Source organism: Camarhynchus parvulus, chromosome 3 (genome assembly GCF_901933205.1).
Source record: "Camarhynchus parvulus chromosome 3, STF_HiC, whole genome shotgun sequence".
NCBI classification, from domain to species: domain Eukaryota; kingdom Metazoa; phylum Chordata; class Aves; order Passeriformes; family Thraupidae; genus Camarhynchus; species Camarhynchus parvulus.
Genome location: NC_044573.1, coordinates 99,511,216 through 99,535,079, shown reverse-complemented (window position 1 = coordinate 99,535,079; position 23,864 = coordinate 99,511,216). Strand labels below are relative to the sequence as shown.

The 23,864-nt window shown below is 41.4% G+C and overlaps 1 protein-coding gene across 6 annotated transcripts in view; it reads left to right on the top strand.

The window, feature by feature from the left end:
• Nucleotides 1–23,864, top strand: part of BACH2 (BTB domain and CNC homolog 2) — a 183,873-nt gene that overhangs the window by 124,910 nt on the left and 35,099 nt on the right. For all 6 annotated transcript variants that reach the window (XM_030945457.1, XM_030945459.1, XM_030945456.1 and 3 more), the window contains one exon: nt 13,099–13,353. In XM_030945457.1, the coding sequence (XP_030801317.1) occupies nt 13,111–13,353 (243 nt within the window). In that variant the 5' untranslated portion in view covers nt 13,099–13,110. The remainder of the gene's footprint in view (nt 1–13,098; nt 13,354–23,864) is intronic.

The window sequence follows — 23,864 nt, the reverse complement described above, 5'->3', positions numbered from 1 at the left end:
TGCAAACTGCTCAGGTGGGATTTTGCAGACCAGTGATGGTCAGCCAGTTCTGCTTGGGAAGCAGGAATCTACTGGCTCCCACCCTCATCCTCACCCTCATGAGCTCAGGGGTCAGGTTACACAATGGCACCTTCAGTTTGTTTAAAGCAAGGAAATTATGCGCAAAAGCTGTTAAAAGAATATAAGGTTGTCAAGTCAAGTGAGAAATGTTATAACATCGCCTGCTCAGCCTTCAATTGAATCCTGCATGCATGCAAATTTGACAGTCTTTAATTGCATGTCTCCAAGATCTGTGGAGAATATAGCTTCTCAATTCATATCAGAAAAATCATACAGACTTTTTTCTTCTCTGAAAAAAAAAGAAAATATTCTCTCTTAAAGATTGTCCAGACTGTAGGTATGGGTGTACATTTCAGCAGCCAAGCAAAGCTTCCACAGGTCACAGCTGCCCAAAACACAGCCCTGAGCAAACCTGCCATGGTCCTGAAGGTAGTGTGGCAGTGGTGATTGCCACTGTGCAGACAAGGACCTCACTGATTCCTTTTGTGTTGTCCTCAGATATGGTACAGCCAAGGTGTCCTGGAGTGTCTGTTCCCTCAGGAATGGAGAGGAAAGGGAGAATTAGCAGCAGGTGGCACTCACCATGCTGCTGAGGGTGGACAAGGCTTGGGATTTTGTGGGTTTCCAAGCTAAGGTCTGCAGAGACGGTGGGGAATGTCTGGTTTCGGTGGCCTCTTTCTCTACCAACATTACATTCCCCTTGAAGATAAATGAGCAGACAGGGGCTGTAAATAACCGTAGAGGGAGAGAGTGACAGCAGTGAATACCCAACAACATAAACCAGTCTTACGTTAAGTCTGGTGTAACTCTAAACCAATATATGTAAGTCTAAACCATTAGGATTGCACAAGAATCACTTTGTTTGACATTTTATTAGCCAGGTTTCTAGCATTATGGGAGAGGCATAGGAGAGAGTGGTGCATGAGCAGGAATCCAAAAGATTTTCAGAGTGGAGTGGTCCACCCCACTCCGTTGGAGTGGTCCTCTTAGAAATGGACTGGAAAATACATGTTTGTGACTTGTTGCATGAGAAAATGAAGCAAGAAGGGAAGCAATTTTTCAGACAGTACTATTTGTGGACAGTCTTAAATAACATGAATCACAGGGTCTCAAATCCTGTTCAGTGACCTTGTGCAATCAGAGTACATCATCTACTAGGAGATTATGAATTTATGCATGTGCTGTACTCAGAATTGGAAAAGATGTTTTCCAAAGTTAGAATCTGTTGTGTTGGCATAACATTGCATTTAAAGTAAAAAGCGTTGAACGCACTGGGAATTGTTGAAGAATATTCTGCCAGCTCTCAAAATTAGGATTTTACACTGCCATCAATAACAAAAAGTTACTCTAATGAGAAGCCATTCTGGTTAAATGAAGAAATACAAGTAGTGATAAAACATTTATTAGTTTAATACCCAAAATGGAAAATAGAAAAGGCAGAAGTGTTCCCCAGGTGTTTTTTTGTACTTGAAACTGTGGAAGAGGATGTGTCCATCCTGTGCAGTAATATGGAAAGAAGAGAAAGTTTGCAGCAACAAGGAGGATCTGAGAGGCAAGAGTGGTTGAAATTAAATATTCTCATATCCTACTAACTTTTACGTCCAGGAATTTTAAAGGAAGTAGCTGAGAAGCTCTGTTAAGTGGCTGGTAATTTATAATAAATCTTGGGAAATGGGAAATTCCAGAAAATTGGAGGGCTGCCAACTGTATTTCCGATATTTCACAAAGATAAAAGGGATGTCCCGGGGAACTGATGGCTGGTTTAGCTTGACGTCAGTCCAAGGTAAAATAGTGGAACAGCTATTTCAGAATCTGTCAAGAGAGAACTTGGAGGTTAAAGGTACAGATAATTCCAGTAACAGTTAAAGAGAGAGCCTGTCAAAAAAACTCACAGGATTTCTTTGCTCTGTTGAGATTGCACGTCTGTGTGATAAAAGCAGCTGTTGATTTGCCTTTAGGAGGCCAGAGTAGGTGGTCCTTTCTGCCTTTCAGGTTTGTGAACCATATAAGGAATGCCCAGAGATTAAAACTCCCATGACAGAGTTTCAAACAGAAATAATCAAGCCACTCTGTTTCCCTGGGATAAAGCGTAGCTTAGTTTTGGGTTTGGGGTGTTAATCTTCTATTTGATTTGATTTGATTTGATGGCTTTTGCAGCTTTAAGTGTGCTTGAATACATTGTAGTTCTGTGGGGGTAAAGAAAAAAACAAGCTTCAAAAAGCTTCATGAAAAGCTCAACAAATAATGCAAGTATTCTTAAACAAAGATAAAATCCAAGTTCTTCATATAGCAGTCTTTGTAGCTTTAATCCCTTGTTCTTTACCATGGCAAAGAAGATTGCATAAGCTTCTCTGGATCTTACAGGAGAAGGAAAGCTTGTGTTTGCCTTCTGCTGGCTTTGCAGTCCTGTAAGAAACTACAGATCCGATGCAATGTTGGCTTTACGTACCCTCAGAACGAGTACCCAAATACATCAAATCTTTTGTTTTTCTCTGGACTCCTTCAGACTGCAGTTGCACTGTGTCCAAGTGTCCCTTTTTGTCTCACATCCTCTCCTTACCTTGGCTGTAGTCTGGTAGCTGTTGGCAGCAGAATTGATTGCTTTCTGGGCACCTTCCTCCATGGGATGATTTATTGTCTACAGCAGGAAAGGCAGTCAAGTTCCAGAATCAGGGCCCGTCCATGGATAAAGGAACTTAAAGTAGGCACCTAGGTATATGTCAGACTCTGAGAATAGTGGGAAAGCTTTCAACTCCTGCTTAAACCTTCTGATAACAAAATGGCAATTCTCAGATCTTTGCAGGATCAAAACCACAGTCAGAATGCATTGGTGTAATCCAGGTAACCCCTTGGCACTTGCTCTGAGTTTCTAAATAGTCATTTCAGTCATCTGCTGATCATTTGATCATTATAAAAACATGTAAAAATAAGGTTTTTTGCATATATTGATAGTGCTTCCAAGATTCAGATGTGTAAATCTGTGGATCCTAATGCAGTAGTCACTAGAATATATTTATTTGTTTAGTAACTTCGTTATGGATTAGTCAAAAATCTATGATCTGGCCATAAAGAAACTATTTTTCGTTCAATTTTCAAGGGAGAACGTTATAGCTGGTATCCCACTGGTTGTGGAAAATGCTGCACAGACAGATAGTGGCCCACTCTTAGAAGAAGGCATCACCTGTATTCTTTCCTGAGAGCAGAAGGTGCAAAGTTAACACCCTACACAAGTCTGTCCCAAATTTAACCCAGTGACCTACTGCATGTGTCCCTGCTCTTCACACATTAATCACTGCAGACACGTTCCAGAGGACTTGCCAGTTTGTGTCCCAAGGAAGGATGAGGGATGTGTTGACCACCTGCTAACTTGCAGCAAAGATGAAAAGCTTGCATTTTAGGGTGTAAAACAAAGAGAGCAGATTTTTCCCATAACAACTATGCAGTATGACAGGAGAAAATAGGATCGGGTTGCTTTCCCAGCCTCTGCAATTTGTGTACTGAAAGGTATTCACAGTGGTTTTGGCCATTGCCTCTCAAGCAGATAGAACTGCTTCCACTGGTTCTGCAGATAGGCTGGAAAAGCAGTAATAAGTACAGCTTAGTGAAGAAAAAGAAAAATTTTTGAGAGAGAACTTTCATGTTTGCTTATTTGTAGATCTTTTTTTTTGTGATTGTTTTTTTGGTTTTAATTTTTCTTTTTTTAAAAAGTGAAAACAATGCTCATTTTATAGCAACCAAAATTTAAAGTACAGAGCTTCAGCACTGAATTCCACTAGAGCATTAAACTTGAGAATAGAACATAAAGGAAATTAATAATTTTTATACAAATAACTTGTTAGCATAATCTTTGACATTCAAAGGCTGCTGAAAGGAGCTGCACACTGCTGTTGTTCATAATTTGTAGTTTCCAGACCTTGGTGGCATTAGGGCAATATCAGCTGTGCCTTTGTTCTCATAGTCATGTTAGCAAAAGAGATGTCAAATACAGAGGTGCCTTCTTTACTATCCTGAGATACTGTTGTACTGGCAAGTGACCTGGATATTTGACAAACCATTTGTACTTCTGCAATTCTGCAGTGTGAGTTATGCATACATATACACATATGCCCACACCAGTACACATAAATTACTTAAAGGTTTAGGAAAAAGGGGGAAGCCATAACACTGTATCACTCCTCAAGCAAAACCCCCAAATACTCATTTAAAGCAAGAAAAGCAGTGGGCATTTGCCAGAATTTCCAGCCCCTTAAACTTTTTCAGAGAGCTTACCAAGCTGGAAGGCAAAATAAAAACAAACCACTGTTTCGTTTTTCCCTCTCAGATTCTTTAATCTGGCAATCCAGCTCACCCCAGAACAATCCAAAAGGTTACGTCTTTTACCAAGGTCCTGAAACCATTGACTGCTTCAGAAGAACATAATGTGGTGTTTGTTGTGCTTGGTGGTTTCCTGGCAGTGTTTCAGTGTTGGGCATTCCCCATTCTGCTTTGAATAAGCTATTTTGAGTAGCAGACTTAGTTCCAGTCCCCTTCACCATGGCCAGCTACTGTAAAGAGCAATGTGAAAGCTGTGAGAGGAGATTTTGTCAGGAAAGAGTTCTATGTTTCTTACATTCCATGTTCATATATGTCAGTCAAGTAGCTTCTGAGAAATAAGGATAGTGGACAGTTTTGTGTTGTTCCTTCTGTTTTCCTACCTGGTCTATGTGGAAGATGTCCCTACCAACAGCAGGGGAATTGTAACTAGATGATTTTTAAGGTCCCTTCCAACCCATTCCATGAATCTGTCTTCCCCCACACATCTACCATTCCTGTTTCCTGAGGGCATCATCAGTTTATTTACAGAACATTGAAAATTCATGTTAAATTAAGGCTGACTTACTCAGTGTATGAAAATTAGTAGTATAATTATATAATTTTTACTGAGTCATAAAAACATTTATGTGTATACTTTACCTAGTAGGCCTATATAGAATGTATAGGTCAATGCATATACTGTGTGTAAACATTATTTGCATGTTAACTAAGGTCCCTAAAGAATGTGAGCTCTCATTACCTTGTTCATCTGGGTTTCTCTCTCAAGAAACAATAGCAACACAAACCTCTGAAGTCAAGAAATAGGTTTTATCTCTATATGGAACATAAATCTGTTTGGACTTGTCAAAGCAACCTCCACTGGGAATCCCTGACTCCTTATGGTACCAATCTCTGAACAACCTGAAGCACAATTTCTTTAAACTAGACACCTGGGGTTTAAATAAACATTCATCATGGAGACTACAGGCATCCTGACAGTACTTTAAAAAAAAAATATTCAGTGTAGACATGAAGCTGTGGTACACTTTTGCTCGTGTATGCATTCTACCAATAGCAAAACCATTGTGGATAAAAATGCTACAGATTAAAGTCATATTCAGCAATTCTGTTTAAAGGTCTGCAGGATCAGAGTCCCGCTTTTGGGTTTATTTTTGCTTTTTTAGGGTTTTTTTTGTTTGGGGTTTTTTTGTGCAGTATCCATCCAGTTGTGCTGTAGGGTCTAAGTCCAGTATAAGAAAAGCAGTGAGTGACTTTGCAGTGGGACTTAATTCCAACATCAAAGCCTCTGCACTGTGATGATAAATGAGCTGTTAAAAACAGCCATTCCACAGTCTGCAGGATACATCCCTGTTCCTGTCAGTTTAGCTAAGGAAGGAGTATCCAGTATTCTCATCTCCATTTGGAATCCATGTGAAGCTTGCCATAGAGAAATGGGGCTCATGGCCCAGCCCACCCTGTGGAGTAACTCATGGGGGACCAGTTTGTGTTCCTTGAACCAACTGCTGTTCTGCTGTTTAGCAATTCCAAGGGTGCTCCCTGGGCTGTGGACGCTCAGTGGGTTGGAGCCATGCAGCCTCCTCGGCAACAGGAATTCTTGCCTTTAGGAGACGTTAGCAAACATCTGCAGGGCCCTGCTGTGTGCCCAGCCAGACCTGCCTGTCTCAAAGGCTCATGGTTAAATTCTCCCTGGATTTCTCTTAGCTGTCCCCCTTCCCACTCACAGTCCAGTGAAGGTCCTTCTTCAAGGCACTATGGTCAGGAGCACCAGCCATCACTCTCGGGAGCAGCATGTCTGCAGCTGCTGGCCAGGAATGCTCTGCAGTGTCTTTTCCAGTTGTCCATGTACATTCTGCTTTACAGCAGAAGCTACCTGATCAATGTGAAAAGTTCATCTCTTAAGACAATCTTGCTAATGGCCCTGGCACCCACAGTATGTTTGGCGGGAGGAAGTCCATGTAGCCTGGTGGCCCGCAAGTCTATTTTCAATTATCTGGGGTGCTCAGAGAAGAAGACATTAATATTGCTAAGGATGACATAGCAAATTACTACTGCTCCCTAACCTTTTTAAATTGCTAACACTGTTGTAATCTGTAATTACAGAAATCAATGTGAGAATTGTGGCACAGTATAATTATCTTTCCTGATACTTTATTGCTGTATGAATTATTAATCAAAATCAGTCTTGTGTAGTATTTGCGGCAACTAAGAAGAATAATCTATAATTAAATTTCGTTGTTTCTATTTTTGTGCTGGTGTTTTATGATGTTGTAATTGATAATTAATTGGTTAAAAATTCACACAGTTCTTGGGAGTTTCATATGACTATGACTGCTCAGTATTCAGCATTTATTAATTGAATAATGGGCTCACTGAAGAGACCTTTGTATATAGTCTGCTGTCATTACAATGAGCTCTCAAAAATGGTGAATTAATCATTAGTCCTTTCAATAGTTTCTTTTTAAAGGAAAGCAGTGACAATATAATCATATCCTTTGTTGTTATAGCTATAATTGAGAGATCGTAATAACCAATTATAAGCATGGTCATTTTAGGAGCTCTGAAGTGTCAGTTATTGATAACTTTCTTTAAAAACAAAGTGTTGATTACACAGAACGAGTCTTTTCATAGAAAAAATATTAGGAGATGGGGAAGGAAGCCTGGAAAATTATTTTCCTCCCACTTGCCACTTAAAAACAGTGCATGTTTATCCCTAAAAACTGTCAAGTCTGATGTGCTTCTACTGCCAGTTGTCAGAAGTACAAGCTGCTCTCAACTTTTTTTCATTATTTTATCATCATTCTCCTCGTTTTTTTCTGAGTACCTTTTGCTAAATTGTTAGGAGGGAAAAAAAAAACAATAGAAAATGTCAGAACAAAGGAGCATTTTTTCACATTCTCTGCCTGAATCTCATTGAACAGAAATACTGTGAGACATTTACGTGCAAATCTGTAATGCAGACTCCAGCTACTGCTGACCAAAGAGCCTTAGATGTGTTCAAGCTGGCCACTTGAAACTGTTCCTTAGATTCTTCTGCTGTTAGCGGAGCTGATTGAGAGAATGTGAACTGGAACTAAAAATACTCTCAGTTCCGTATTGATCCTCTCTTAACACAATAAGGAGCAAGTTGGGAGTTGCCTTGCATAGCAGGACATAAAATGTGATCTCCAGCTTATGTTTCCAAGAAAAACCTGTGGTTCATTTTAGACCAGGTCAGGTACTGCAATTCCTAAATGAGGAATCACAGTGTTATCTGTTGGCTTCTGTATTAAAATGTAGCATTACAGGCATCATGAGGAGAAACTGATAAACCTTTTTAGACCTTTGCAGTGAAGTTGTTGGGAGTCCTCTGTGCACTGTTATAGATGTGATGTCCTGTTTACCTTGCTCAGGGTACAAGGATGCCTTTAGGTCCCTCTTTTCCCCCATCCTTGCTGGTGGTTTGCCACAGATAGACTACAAAGATGCTTCTGCTGCAGTTTATACACCTTTTTATGAGTTTAATTTAGCATTGTATGGCTTCTCATGTCCTAAACCAGCTGCTCTGCTGGAGCCACTGGGTTGTGGGAGTTCCTGGTGTCAGTGGCACCCACCACATGTAATCCTTGGACAGATGTTCTCTACTGCTTGCCTTCAACAACTTGGTCCCACACAACTTCAGTTCCTGTTTGAGAAAGGGGAGCGCCAGGCAGCATGTCCATTGCTGTCTCCCACAGCTGGGGACACAGGATGCAGAGGTCTAGGAAGCAGTAGATTTGGGGTTTTGCAGTGGTTAGTAGGTCAGGAAGGATGGATAATACAAGCACATTTGTTGTTGGACAGTGGAATATTGTCTGTGGAATATTGGACAGCAGAATATACATGCTGCATCATGTAAATATTCAGCCCATGTAAACTTGTACTCTGAGTAATGTGGCTCCAGATATTTTTATTAGGAGTAACTAATCCTTTTACATCTGGAGTGAATTCTTTGCCCAGTAACGTTCAGCAGTGGTCAGTTGTACATATGGCTTATTGCAGTGACTATGAAATCTCTCAAGGAAAAACTAAACAGCCATCCTGCTATGAGGATGGTGTACTATTTTGGTTTATTTCAATGGTAAGGTATCACAGCCTCTCCAGGCAACTTGTTCCTCAGTTTTTCCTTGTTCAGTCTAAACCTCTGTTGTTTCAAATTGTTCCCAGAGTCTGGCTCGATCATGTCATGGACCTTGCAGGGGGAGTGTCAGGCTGCTGTTGGGACCCTGTATGTACATCCAGGCAGTCTGCCGTCCTAGAATTAAGTGTGCCCAACCTTGCTGTAGCTCCAGAGAGCAGAGAAGCTTGGGCACGTTGAGCAGCATGACCACAGCCAGATGTAAGCCAGTTTCTGAAGAAATTTCACTGCTAACATGCTGAAAATTGTCCCTGCATTCCTCCTCTGTTGAATACAGTTTATCCTAAGTGATTTCCAGTCTGATGCAACTTCTCTGCTTATGGCAACTGAGTTTCTCTAACAGCCATTTCTAAAGGTTTTGTCAAAGAATTTCTGAAAGTCAACACTAATTACATGTACCAGTGTTCCTCACTGCTAATTTGACACACTTCAGGAATTCTAAAAGAGCCCATCAGAGACATGACTTCCCCTTGCAGAAGCCATGCTGCTTTGTCACGATGATAATTTGCCTGGTTAAGTGCTCTGTAGCTCTGCAATGATAGAGATTTACTTTTCACATAATTAGCACAGTTCCAATACAGGACTTTCTGGTGTGTCTTGATAAGATTTTCTCTCCCGTCATGTTTCCCTTTAAAAAGAGATACCACATTGCCTGTGCTCCAGTCTTGTGAGGCGGGAGCTGGTTTTTTGTGATAGGTAATGTATTTTTGGTAGCAGCTCAGTCAAAGTGTTTATGAGTTCCTGGAGAGTTTTGGATGAGTGCCAGCCAGTACAGACAATGTGCTGCAAACCAGAGTGATTTGGATGTTCCATGAGCAACATTTTTAGTCTCCTGAGGTTTTGTCTGCTTCTTCCATGCTGAAGGGTTTGGTGGGATCTTCCACCCATCACCATGGAAGGAACTTGTAAGCAACCTTTCATTTCACTTCACTGCAGTTGCTGGCCTTTACCAGCAATTTTTTTGGCTCAGTTTCAATGGTGCTTTCCTTGCCCACAATAGTTCATGCCAGTTTCTGGAAACTTTTGTTTCATAGAGGCTTTTTCTGGCAGCATGGTGACCTATATGCAAACAAATGCACAGCATGTTCTTTTGAGCCAGAGAAAGGCTTGCTAAGACATTCCCTTTTCAGTTTGAAGAAATACGAAGTGTGTAGCAATGATTTCCATGAATAAGGTTCTGCAAACTCAGCATAATACTGAATTCAGCAAAAAATGATGCAGTTTGAATTAACACTGTGTAAAAGGCTTGCAGCCCAGCTTGCCTCAGAGTTCAGAGATAATACCAGATCCCTGGGTCTTTTTATTCCAAGGATAGAGGAAAAAAAAGAGTTGAATTCTTCTAATTTTTGTGCTACTACATGCCAGAGTCCTACAGTGACCTTTTCTCTTTGCCCTCTAAACCCATTCCCTGTGAAAATGAACAATATACTTTCCAGTGAAGGGTTTCGCCATCTTGCACCTTTCCTGCAGGATAAAGCCCTCTTGGAGAGGAAACACCTCACGTCTGGAGGTCATGTGGTTGATGGCAGACCGTGGAAAAGGAAAGGCTGTAAATCACTGGTGTTGAAGCATTAAAATCTGATAAATAGGTGGTCCTGAGCCATAGCCCAGCCCCGGTTTCCCTGTGCGCAATGCAGCGCTCGGGTGCTTCCTAGAGCAGCCAGGGGCACGGTCAGGGGGAAGTCTGTGGAAGGCTGAGGTCACAGCTGCCAGACAGGGCATCCATGTGGATTCTCAGTGGCTGTGGGAAGGTGAATGGCATGGATCCACCTTCAGGAAGCCCCTGGAGTCACAGCAGTAGCCTTGGGAAAGTATGATGATGTGACAGCGGGGTGCAGGTCCTTCCTGGGAGCGCAGGTGCCGTTTACAGCCCCGGCACCTCAGGACTGCACTGCTCAGGTTTCCTAGCAGAGGAGACTGGCTTGCTTACCAGTGGGGAAATACACCATGGTATTTTCAGCACTTCACAGCACATGCAGCAATTTTTTTAAAAAAATACACTTGATGAGAGCTGTAGTTAAAAAGTGAGAAATTACTAATTAGTAACTAAGTAATTTGGGGTTTGATTCACACAAATTGCACTATTACTGTAAGAGAGGATTGCAATTTCAGGCTAGCTGGGGTTTGGTGGGTTTTTTCTAAGGCACTGAAAATATAATTGATGTGCTGTTCATTATCTGCCAGGTGTCGGGTTTCTTGTCCTTTTTTTCATCATCTGAGATATTACAGGCATAAGACATGCCTGGAAAATAAAGGGGGGAAAAACTTACTGCTTTCCCCTTTGCATTGTCATTTGCAACTCTCAGGTTTTCCCACTAGATTGTTCTTGTAAACTCTTTCATTTCATAGCACGCAAGAGTGACCACTTAGAACATCATTATAGTGCTATCGTTAGCATCAGAGTTTAGTTATACAGAAAGCTGTGAGTGAGATGAGCTAAGTGTCATTTTCTCTTTTACCTTGGTGGAGTGCTAATAGCATGATTGCTGTCAATTCTTCTCATTAGTATCAATTTATACAGAGAATTTTTTTTTTAAATTTCTAGTTAAGAAATCCAGCTGGTATAACTCACCCCCCGAAGTGTCTCCCTCCCCTGCCTGTACGCAGATCAATTAGCAGCTATGTATCTTCTCTCTACATGTTAAGTTGTTGAAGGGCTAATCTGTGTTGGTTGGTTGTGGGTTTTTTTCTGTTCATGTAAGCATTTCAGCTGAGTGCTCAAAAGTGTAGCATGAGTCAGCATAAAGATTGAAAATACCAGTAAAAGAGAATCTGTAAGCATTCCATTAAGACTTCCAGTAATATTACAGTTTTGCTCTGTTGGAAAAAATACCTATTCTGTATAGAGTCATCATAGTCCCTGCCTTAAAAATACTCATATAAAGGTGGGAAGATGAAGTTACCATTGAGAAGTTTAGTCAATATAAGTAACAAGTGCGTCCTCTTAAATCCATTCTTGTCTAGATGATTAGTGTCTTTCAAATGGCACTGTAGGAAAATGGTAACCCAGTTTGAACTCACAGCAAGAGAAATAGTTTGAAGTCATGTTGTGTCTAGTGATGTACCTGTATATTGCACTAGCAGAGTAGAATGCTGCAACAATCCACATTAAAAAGTAGCAGAGGAGGAATTTTGCTTTTACTTGATACAGTAGTCAGATATTTACAGCACAGCAGTACTCTACCAAAATTCCATCATCTTCCCCTTAGCCCTTGATGCCTCTGAATTTTACCTCTCAGAAGGCAGTTGTTGTTCTCAATAAGGAAAAATAATTCCTTTAAAATGCCGCAGGTTTGTGCACTTGCACAACTTGCCCTTCAGCAGTAGGTAGAATAATACATACCAATAATCCTTTTCCCCATGTAAGCCTGAAAACAAGTGGGTTTGGTTTGGGATATATAGTCTGTTCACTCACAGGCTTTTACACCTTCCTACTCAGAGAAGTTGAAATGGGAAAATAATGCAAAAAGGATTTGGTCTAATGCTGGGGAAGATGTTTTTAGTAAATTAATTACTTCAGTGTATCAAGTGCAAAGGGGGTTCATGCAGTGTGGGGTATTGGGGGGAACTGTTTCCCTCCACCATCACCACTGCAAATCCAGTCTCTATGTTCAGAGGCTTTGCCAGTTCTACATGTGTCAGAAACTGCAGAACATCAGGCAGAGAATTTCCCTGACTCAGACAGTAGCAATGGGTGTGTAATGGGTGTCTGACATCATTCCAACCTCTGCTCTTCAGTCAGAAGAGCCTCAGCAGGAGTAGCCTCAGCACCCATGGGCTGCCTGAGGCTGCACATCCATTCAGGTGAAGGGATTTTTTGGGTCTGTGGGTCTGGAATTCGGGAAGATCTACTCTTCTGTAAATGGCATTAAGCCACTGATGAAGGCATGTTGCTTTAGCCATACGTGGAAACATATTTCTTCTGGAGCTGCTAAATATCTTTCTCTCCCTCTTAAGGCTTAAAATTGTGATTGAGAAAGTTAGTTGCTGTAGTCAGTGGCTTGTCTGTCAGGTACAGTTCCACCTTGCCTTTTACTTGAGCTGAGGTCTTCAGTGTGACTGTGTAGTGCTGCCTGTCTGCTGGAGAGTAGACCTGGGGGTTTGAGGGGTTTTTCCCTTTGATCTGAAAATATCAGAGGCAAGCACAAAGCCCTTTTTTCACCATTAGAAAGCCCAACAGTCACTCTAGCTTTTTTTTTCTAAAATCTTTTAAAATTTCCAATGTCCCCATGTTATTGCCATTACTAAACTGGAAATTGGAGATGCATAGTAGGTGGTTGAAGAAAGGCACTTTTCAGTCTGTCTAAACCCTATTTTGGTTTTGAGGGGGGAAGTTGGTGGAGCAAGTAGGTAATCCAAGCATGACAGGGTGAAATCCAGTGGCATCAAACCGGTATCAATCATGGTATCTTTCCCTAGGAACATTCTTGTATTTAAGCATTAATGAGCTGCTTGGCTGGGGTCTTGAGGTTTCCAGATATTGAGCTGAATCTCCCCATAGCATATTCACCCAGGGACCGTGCTGCTCCTCACCACCTTGTTTGTGCTTTCTTCTCCCTTGTGCCCTGCAGGGTGTGAACGGCATGTCTGTGGATGAGAAGACTGACTCCCCCATGTATGTGTATGAGTCAACGGTGCACTGTACCAATATTCTCCTCTGCTTAAATGACCAGCGGAAGCAGGACATTCTCTGTGACGTGACGCTGATTGTGGAGGGGAAGGAGTTCCGCGCCCACCGGGCTGTGCTGGCTGCCTGCAGCGAGTACTTCTTGCAGGCCTTGGTTGGGCAGACGGAAAATGACCTGGTGGTCAGCCTGCCGGAAGAGGTACAGTATTGTCACCGTGCCCCCAGCGCGCCCCTTCCTCCCTCCTGAGGAGGAAAACCTCTGTGGTCTGCTGGGGTGGCAAAGGGAGGGGGGCACAGGTGTCAGTGGCTGCCCCAGCACAGCTCAGGATGTGCTTTTTGTGTTTGGTTGGGTTACAAATCACTGAAGGATGGACATGTTCACACCATGCCAGCCTTATGATGGAGGCAAAGCTTTAGGATGCTTCAGCTCGCCTTTGTCACTGCTGCTGAAGGAATTGTACCCAAACATTTCATTACGTAGCCTTGTTCAGGGCAGTATTAGGACCCTTATATTCCTCTGCTCTTCTAGACAGGAAATTTGAAAGGAGTGATGTGACAGCTACATGGCAGGTTATTGTTGAAAACTCATTTGAGCTGTCGTGTTGTTCGGAGTTTCATTGCTGTCCACCCCTGTCTGACAGCTCATATCTTTATTCCACTTCTTTCTCCTTTCCTGCTCCTCATTCAGTCTGGCTTCCTCAGAGCTCCCCTCATAAAGAGTTTGGGATTTAACTGTGTTTTCCCCCAAGAAACCATGAACTCAGTCTGTCAGAAAGCAGAGGTTTTGTCATGCAGCGTAGCTCCCACAGCAGGAAACCCAGGGACGTAGAAAACACATACCTCACTGGAAAGTTTACTTTATTTTATCACAGAATCTCACTGGCTGGCTTCCACCCCCACTGTAATTTCCTCACAGCCGTAAAGCTGTGACGGCACAGCTACCGTAGAGCACGCTGGTGGCTTTGCTGCCCACAGAGGGGAGGTGCATCTCTGCTGCCTTGGCACTGCCTGCCCAGTGTCTCCGGCTGGGAAGGGTGGCACGAGGAGGGTGACAATGTACCTAGGGCACAGCACAGCAGTCACTCAGTGGGAAGGTGCTCTGGCACACAGAAGGTTTTTCACCATCATTTGCTTAATGCCCTTGAGGAGGCATGGTGTGTTTTTAAATGATGACAGGTCACAAAATGTCACACATCATTTTTCCCCCTCTGGTTTAGTTCTCCAGAGACTTCAGCAGCATTGTAATGTTGTCACAGCACAAGTTGGAGAGCATTAGAAGTAGGTCACTGACTGTGACTTCATGAGTCCTGACACTGAATATTACTCGTGAAGACATTCAACCCAGACATTTTGCATGGAAATTTAGAGAACCACTAGGATGCACACTTTGATTCTGCAGTGTCCACTAATAATTTCCAGTGGAAGAATCAAGTCTCAGTTGCATGGCTTTCTTGCCACAAGCAAGGGTAGGAGCAGAGAAGTGACAAAACATGCCCAAGGGTGCAGAAGTGTGAAATTGCAGTGCTATTCCATGAAGTCTTAGTGAAACCTTTGTGTATAATTCAGATCCTGTTACATAAAGAAAAGTAATTGACATTCAAATAAGCACATAGAAGAGTGACTGAGATCTTCAGAAGTATGAGCCTGGCCTAAAGGAGGAGAAGAAAGGACCATGGCAGGCTCATACTGCTGGTTTGACAACTGAGATGTGCTGCAGCTCTAGGTAGGCAGAGGAGCTGAAACAGCCGAGAGGAGAAATTTCTCTTTAATGCCGAAAGACACTGTTGGCTCAAGCATTAATTGGTTTCAATCGACTTTCAGTAAAAGTAGATTGGAAATTAGAAGATTTCTAATGCCAGCAGCAGTGAGGTGCTGAGCTGCAGGCCAGTGGAGGGCTCATGATGTGCTTGCACTTGTTCACTCAGTCCTATGTTAATATGACACGAAAGATTTAAAATACAAAAGTTTGTCTTTCTATGTGTTTTATATGAGATGCTGTCTAAGAAAAAAATCCTCCAGTTCAACCATAAATCATTTCTATTTAAGTGAATCCTCTTCAAATAAATGAAGTATTAGAGCTTTACATTTTAGAATGTATCTCAATGAAAGATCAAAAAATTTTAGATTTACAGTGGCTGCTCTTACGGCTCCAGTGAAGCTCGTGGAGTTGCAGAAGTAGTGAACCTAGTTCTTAAGGTTTTTCCAAGAACTTTGAAATTGTCATGCCTTACCCAAGACCAACACTGCTACTTTGCTACATGCTTCTATTAGTAGAAGAAGAGCTACTAAAAGAGCTACTAGAGCACGAGGGCTTTGACTTCCTCATCTTGGAACTCTCTTGAGCTATTAAAAGAGATAATGACAGTTACCAATGTTTACTTGTACAGATATTTTATTTTCCACCTGCAAATTAATTGCTGCTAAACGCATTGAATCTTAGTTTTCTTATGGCTACTTTTCTGAAATAGCTGTGTGTGAAGTGGTCAGCTAAATAATTTCCTCACAAAAGCTAGTCACTCACAAGGAGAGCAGCCTGATGCACTTCACTATTTCTCAGTTACTCCTTGGTTAAGATGCACATCCCTGCTTCTGGTGCTGCTCAGCTTCACAGCGCTGGGCACTTTGGTAGGTGCCTGTGCAGAGGTACGGGAGGTGCCTCCAACAGCATTGGAGCTCCCTGCAAGAGGAACTGAAACACTCCTGGTTTGTAAAAGCTGATAAGGCAGAGGAAACACCATCTTAGTTATATGGCATTTAAAGAAGTTAGCAGGGTCATCTTTGGTTCACAAGCTAAGGACACTTCCCAAGGCTACTGCTTTCAGTCCGTGGTCTGCAGAACTCCAGCAGCAGTGAGTTATTTCTTAAGGTATCTGTGAAAACTGGCTTACTCTGTCATGTAGGGAGCTATTCCTCCAGTGGAAAGATTTCAAACAAAAGCTGAATGTGAATATACTGAACAACTACTTTTTTTATGCTTAGAGACAATTTATGTTGATGTATAATATAGAAAAACAGATACTGAAAAGAATTTTTAAATGTAGTCTTCACTGTTCAAAACTTCTCCAAAGTTAACAATTGTTCATAAATTTACAGAGCTATTTTTAAGTCAGCCACACAAACACTGTATTTTAAATCTGAGTATAGTTTGAAAACTGCTGAAGTATGTTGTGGAGAAAGGGCATTGTTGTTACTATTATTTGTCAAAGGTTTGACGTTGAAGCTGGATAAAGTTTTATATATAAAGCTTTTACATTCATGTTATGTTGGTGTGAGGAAGCTTAATATCAAAGAAAATAACTTACTTCTGATTATTCAAAGCAGTAAATCTGCCTCTGAAGTCTAAACTCCAGGCTTTTTTTTACTTCATAGCATGTTGGGGTCATTTTGTTAATCTGGCATCCAGACATTGTTAACTGTTGTCTAGCTAAACAGGGAACAGATGTTTTTCACACTATTTCTTGTTTATATCCAGTTACAAGCAAGAGCAGTCTTTACAATACACCAGTCATTTCAGTAGGGAGACATTGTGCACACACAGAATTGGGACTAGTTGGATTTAGAGGGTTTTAAACCACTGCAAAACCTTGTGTTAGACATTTCAGGTTAACTCAAGCATGTCTTAACAGGCTTCAGTTCAAACCTTTCCTTAATCAACCTAAATAAAGTCAATATGGAGCTAATTCTGCACTGATTGAAGAGTTTCCATAAACCCTTTTGTGCTGGCCTTGGTAATTTGATTTTGTACCACACCTTTTGTTAAGGCAACATATTTCAGTGTGTAGACAAGCTGCCCAGAACAGCTGCATAATAGCAAGAGCTCAGATGTGGCCATGGTGTGTGAACTATCAGCCCTCAGAGCAAGTTAGAGAAATGGACTGTTTCAGCTGCCTACAGCTAATAAAAGAGGACCCCATTAGCTCTCAACTTCTATGCTTTTTTCTTCGTTTTCAGTTTTGCCAAACAACTGGAACCTTGCCTGCTTTTACCCGGGGTGCTTTTCAGCAATTAATGCAGTTTTCCTCGAGTAGGTGCTGTTAAATGCAACCCAGAATTAGTCCTTTCAAAGAACTGAGTTTGAAACTGTAAAGTTGGTTATTCACTCCATACCCCTAACTGTTGTTTTGTTTTATTTAATCACAAAAACTGGTCTTCCTTCCTCTAACAAGGCACTTAATTAAGTTTTTAATTTATGATAAGAAGTTAAATGGCACTTATGAGGTTTTTTTAATGGTTTCCACTTCCCATCCAGATTACAAAAAAAGGTGTGATGGAGAGAGACACGGCTGTCAGCCAGGGGTATTGTAGGTCATGCCAATATTAGCTGGCAGCAGGCCTTTATCCAATTAACATTGCTTCATCACTGCAAGTAATAGCTCTCGAGTAGATGATTGAGTCATTCATGCTGTAGTGGTACTCAACTTTTCTTGAGAAGGAGCCAGTGCTTCATCAAATGGGCTTTTTATTTGCTATTATTACCTGCCTAACTCTGCTAATGGACGTGCACAGCAAGTCTGCATGGGCAAGGTGAAAGCTGGGCACTGGATAAGGGAGCATCTTCTGTGCAAACACCTTATTCACTTTTGAAAGCTGCGGGTGCAGTTAAATGGTCAAAAGACAGAAATGGAAATAGCAACAAGTAAAACTTCCCAATAGGATTCGATTCCTACAGGTTAGAAATAGAGATTCTCAACATTGCTTGCATTTTTTTTTTTTTTTTTGGGGAAATTACACTTGAAAGAAATTTTCACCATCCATGAAAGCACCAAATACCTTCCTCTCAGATGAAGCTAAACAAAGGTTTTCTGAAGCAGCAGACCAAGCTTTCTTTAGCACTGGTCTGATAACAGCCTTTGTGTTCTTTTAGAAACTTGCTTCCCCAGTAGGTTGGTTAGTTTTACCTGTAGCCCTCAAATTTCTTGAATTTGTTTCAGAGTGGTGACCTTTTATAGTGCAATGAGCTGTCTGCTGGGAATGTTTTCTTCCAAAAGGATTAAACTGAGCTATCTGTGGTGTCCAAGTCTTCCAAGGTGCAAAAGAAAGCAGCATCTCTTTTAGGATGAGGTTGTGGGATTTATCCACACAACTCTTTGCTGTTAAGAGAATGATGTTCAAAGTAGATGTAGAGTCTGAATTCCTCCACATTCTCTCTCCTTCACTGCTGCAAAGCCTGCCTTTTCCCCACAGGGTCTAGTCCTGTGAAATTTGTCATCTGCTTCTTCGTTAACTCCCTCACAGGGTCCTCCTTTGCAGGGAGAAAGGCAGGACAGGACCTCAGATTTGGGATTCAAGGCTGGCAAAAGCTGAGTGTGTTGGAAGGCAAAGGCATGCAGCAGCACTCTGGGTGGGACTGAGCCAGGCATCTAACATTAGCATGGCTCGTAGCTGACAGGGAGGAGAAATACTGGCAGCTGCTAACCATCCATGCCAACCTGCCAGCCTGAGGGAAAAATGCTGGGAATTAGCCAACGAGAGATGATTGTGATGAGGAGAAAATCAAAGGCAGGATGCAGGACGTCAACTATTATATACCCTGCTGGCTAAAGGCACTTACTATTCCTTTTTATCTCTCTAGAAATAAACAGTGTTTTCTTAGTTTGTCTTTTTCCTTTCTTTGTATTCTTTGTATGTATAAATATAATATCTTTGAAGAGTGTAGAGACTGAGCTGAGAGTTCTCTGCACTGGAGCACAAAGTGAAAGAGGTGATAAATGTGGAAGAGAGGAGCAAGAGGGCAAGAAGTTTATTTCCCAGCTGGAGGAATGTTTAACACAGTAGGGAACAACAAAAGACCCTTTTTCGTTGGCACCCTGGAGATATATCAGGAGTAGCTAAGGTTAGCTCTTAGAGAATGGAAAGCAGTAATGTGGCTTTCTCTTTACATGACTGTATTGGCCATTGATGTTCCTCACAGACTGCAGCACTGGCCAAAATTATTCCTGCTTTGTCTCAGGAGGTGGCAAGAACCTGAAAGCCATTATTCCCTTCATCTGCAGAGCTTTTTGTGGTGGAAAAGGGATATCTCCATCAGGCTTCAAACTCACTTATGCTTCAACCTTACCTCAGCAATGCCACTTTAATCAGTTCATATGGATAGAAGGTTGGGTCTTTGGTTTGTTAAATTCCTCCCAGGGAGGAATTTATTTATGAGGAAAATGTTATTTTTCATGCTGCCTCACAGTGCCAACACAGAGGGATGGCTGGAGGATGCAGCTCTGTACTGAGAGTAAAACTGAGTATTTGGGTACTCTTTGAAGTCTGACATGACAGGACTCTAACTCAGGAGAAACTATGAGACAGAACTGGCTGATGTTTTATGTGTGTTGCTTATGTAGCATAGTGCAAGGTGCAAACAATGTACTTTGTTTCTACCAGGTGAGTAATAAAACAGAAATGATGTGATACGAAATTCCATACATGTATCACTGCAAAAGTTGCCAACACTGCTTGATTTTTCATGCCTCAAATGTGATGAAGAAGCTAGCCACATACTTTTCATTCTGCATAGTGTAACTTCCATTATTTTCTGATGAGGGCTGTCTTGCTATTCATAACATTCTCTGATCTTTTGAGGTGGAGGAAAGCAAAATACATCTATGTTGCGGTGAGAGCTTAGGCTTCAAAAAGCAAAACAGAAGTCATGTATACATGCATGTTAAGTAGAGAAAATCTTGCAATAGCTTCTTTCCCTCCCTTTGGCAGTAACTGTACAATTTATTTATGTATTCCAGCAGGCATATGAAAGTGTACTGTAGAAGGGGATCGGGAGATTAAAATACAGAACAAAATTCACCATTGCAATAACTGCAACCAATTTTTTTGCCCCTGTTAGACTACTGCCGGCCATTACTGTTCAGTTGTGTTAGTGTTCAGGAAAACATAATCATGGAATAATTATAAGCAGGTGCTTTTATTGAAAAGCTCTGGCTGCCAAATCTGACTCCAGCATGGGTTTGGAATGAATACGTTTTTATACTCTTACCATCATATAGCTACATATTAACTATTAAACTTATATTGTTCTATTGTATACATTGATTTCATCCAAGCATAGATTTTTGTAATTTCCATCAAACCCCCCAACATTGTTTCTCATGATTCTTGTTACGATTAAACAGTAATTATATCCAGTTACCAAACAATCATCACATCTAACAATCATATCATTTATCATAGTCATTAAATGATTATACAAGTGCAACCTAACCTTTTCCCAGGGCCTACCTTAACATTTTCCCAGGACTTACCAGGCCTATCCTTCCTTTCTAACTCCCCTGAATGTTCCATGATTTTAGAAACATTTTATCCCTGTACTATCAGTTGGGCTGATTGACTGTGATTGCACTTGCTAGTGAAAAGGCACTTTGCAGTGTGGAAACTTTCTTGATCAAATTTAACAAACATGGTCTAAAATGTAAAAAATAGCTTGAATAGTAAGTCCTGTGTTAAGGGCGCGAGAAGAAGCAATAAGAATGCATAACAGGAGGTGGATTGGTTTTGTTTGTTTGTTTGGGTTTTTTGTTTTTGCTTGCTGTGTTCAAATATATATGAATGAAAATGAGATGGCTGAGCCATGACCGTGCCTCAGTTCTGAGCACTCTGGCCCTGCAGACTGAAAGATTTCTCCCTCTCCTCCCCCTCCACTTACATTTCTCTTACCTTTGCTTTCTCTCTTATCTAAAAACCCCTTTCAATTTCATTAAAGACTTCAAACCAGGTATCTGCTCTTGTAGAGTCCCAAAATACAGGCTGGGCATTTGACTAAACTGATAGGTAAGGTCCAGTGAAGACACCTGTCAGCTTCACAACATCAGACATCACAACCTGTAAGGTACTTTCTGATTACAGTACCAAGTTTTGTTCCCAAGACCCCCAAAAATAAGATTTTCATCTTCATACTGCACTTTCTGACAAGGATTCCCTGGTGAATATTGTCAGACTGACTGTTTTTCTCAGCTACTAATGAGATTGAGCATGTTATGGGGTGGAATATGCTATGTATTCAAATTATGCATTGCAGCAGTCAACAAACATTAAACCTAGGAAGTATGGTTCAATTTGGAAGTGAAGTATGGATTTTAGGTGAGCAGAAGGCAATTGAATCGTACTAGGATTTGGGAATGAGATGTTTTTTGTGAGTTTTGCAGGGTTGGATTTTCTTAGAGGAAGAAGTAGACACAAACATTCTGTAAATTTGATGTAAGATCTGAAGAGCAAAATGGCTGGTTTATTCCAGGATTTTTGTGCTGTAATGAATTTTGACATTTTGACAAGGGACAGCCAGCAAACACCTCTGAGTCCCAGTGCTGTCTAACACTACTAAAAGCTTTGTACTTGGGTACTTTATTTACTTTAATAAAATAAATAAATAGGAGCAGCTGTAGCTGGTCAAACTACAGATCTAGCCCAGGCTTGGTTTGTTTAAAAAAGTGAGTTTTAGTTTCTCTGAAAGCGCTTGAGAGGAGACTTGTGTGGCTGTTTAAAGACTTAAATGAAAAGAAAGTATCAGGCATCTCTCTAGGAAGCATGTTGTAAATTACTGGGGAAAGATATCAAGAGAAGCCACTGGCAATTGTTTTGAAGTCAGATTAAAATAAACTGAAAAATTTGGCATGGGTTTTTAGCAACAAACTTTTCAATAATATGTGTATGACTGCACATTGTTTCATAACTCTAAGGCAAATGGCCTTTGGAAGCAACAAAATTTAGACACCCCTTTAAGAAATTTGATGCTCAGTACTGGTGTAGTTCAGTGCACTTCAACATCCTAAAAGAAGATAAATCAAGTTTGCTAATCAACCTTTCTGTCTCTCTTTTTGCTTAATCTGACCTTCTAAGAGTTGATGACATCAAAGTGTGCATTTAACTGTGTCTGTTTCCCTGCACACAAGAGTAGTTGAATTTTTTTAAATTTTTTTTTAAATTTAGAATCCTTTAAAAGACATTGTGGAGAAAGTTGACTTGGAATTATAATGGTACCCTGCTCCTTTCTGGGGGTCCACAGTCAAAATAACCATAGGTGAACTGAGAATGGCAGAAAACTGCAATACTAAAACTTTCAGTAACACCAAGATATAAACAAGGTGTCACCAAACAGCTGGAATTGAGAGGTATCAGCTCTGAAGTTAAATAATGGCAATATAAAACCTTCAGCAGTAGATTTCTGAGGTCTCTTGTGACCAGATAAAATACTGTCATCACCTCCCTGCACATGCTGGAGTGGAAGTTGATGCATCAGATGGGAATTACAGCACAGGTCTGTGCATCGGGTCAGTGATGATTAAATCACCTTGTGTGAACCACTCAGCAATGTTTACCTCTCTCTAAATGCTCTGGTTCACATTACCTCACATGGAGGTGAACAAAGCAACCCACAGCTGGCACAGCTGCTGATCCCAGAGCAGCCCACACACCTGACCCAGAGCTTCCAGCTTATCAGTCCTCAGCCAGTTTCAGTCTCATTTTCTTCCCTCTGTATAAGGCAGTGGAGCTTGTTGGACTAGCTGCAGCATTTCTCAGGCTGATCAGGGCAGGATGGAGGTGCTCACCTTTCCTGGGTGACTGGTCCTGAGTGATGGATGGGGTCTGCTCTGTGTCCTCTGCCTGTTCTTCCTGCATCACTCCTGAGCTCCTGTGCACTGCCATTGACAACAGCTGCTGAAACTACACATCCAAGAGGAAAGTAGGGTTGGAGGCATGGGGCAGATCAGGATGAGCCTGTGAATTGCTACAGGCTTCCTGTCCCTCACCAGGGGACCAGGAGCACTTTGAGGATGCTTGATTAGGAAATTTTGCTTAAGTGACAGCAGTTGCATACCATCCTATATATCCCAAACAACAGGCAAGCAGTTCCTAGCAAGACTTAATCTCTTCCAAAGAGAGCTGATCATTCTTGGCAAATGGGAGCTGTAGGTTTTCAGGACATCAGAAACAGGCCATCTTTCTTTTAGTGTTGAAGGAACCATATTTAGTTGAGTATATATTGCACCTGGTCCACATCATTCCCTGCATCAGCTGCTCATCACTTCAGAGCAGCACTTCAGAAAAATGGAAGTGTACAGACTTACTGTAAGGATAGCAGAGAGATTTGGCAAGTGTGAGCCAGGATGGATTCATGGCTGCTGTTGTGTTCTCAGGGCTTCCTTCTGTTCCTGCAGTGTCAGATGTACTTCCCAAAGACAGGGATGAGGTGAGTTTATGGGGGTAGTAAAAGGGAAAGGAGGCCATCTAAATAAATTAATTGGCCCAGAAAGGGACCTGAACAGTTCAAAGACATGTGGGCATCCAGTGTATTGTACTTGAAATGCATGGTAATGCTCTGCTTGAAATTTGCTTGCTTTGAGTTGTGATAGGACCAAATTCCCACATCTCTTCGTATACCTCTTACTTTAGGTTCCCAGAATGGATGGGAGTGCAGTCTGTGTTAATGTTTCAAGGTTTAGAAAGTAGATCAAAAGAATTGTCTATTCAGACTTTACCAGTACAGTTCTTAGTTTCTGGAAAAAATACTTTTGATCAAGTGGTGCTGGATTTTTGAGACTGTCGTCTAGGAGGCTGAGACTACATTTCTGACTGTGTAAAGCAAACTTTTGCTTCTGAGAAATGTCTTGGGTTTTCACTTACCTTTGAAATTCAGTCCTGTGGTTCTCTGTTTCAAGGGCCTGCAGCTAATAAGAAACAAGTCTTAAACAACTCTGAAAGCAAAATATCTTT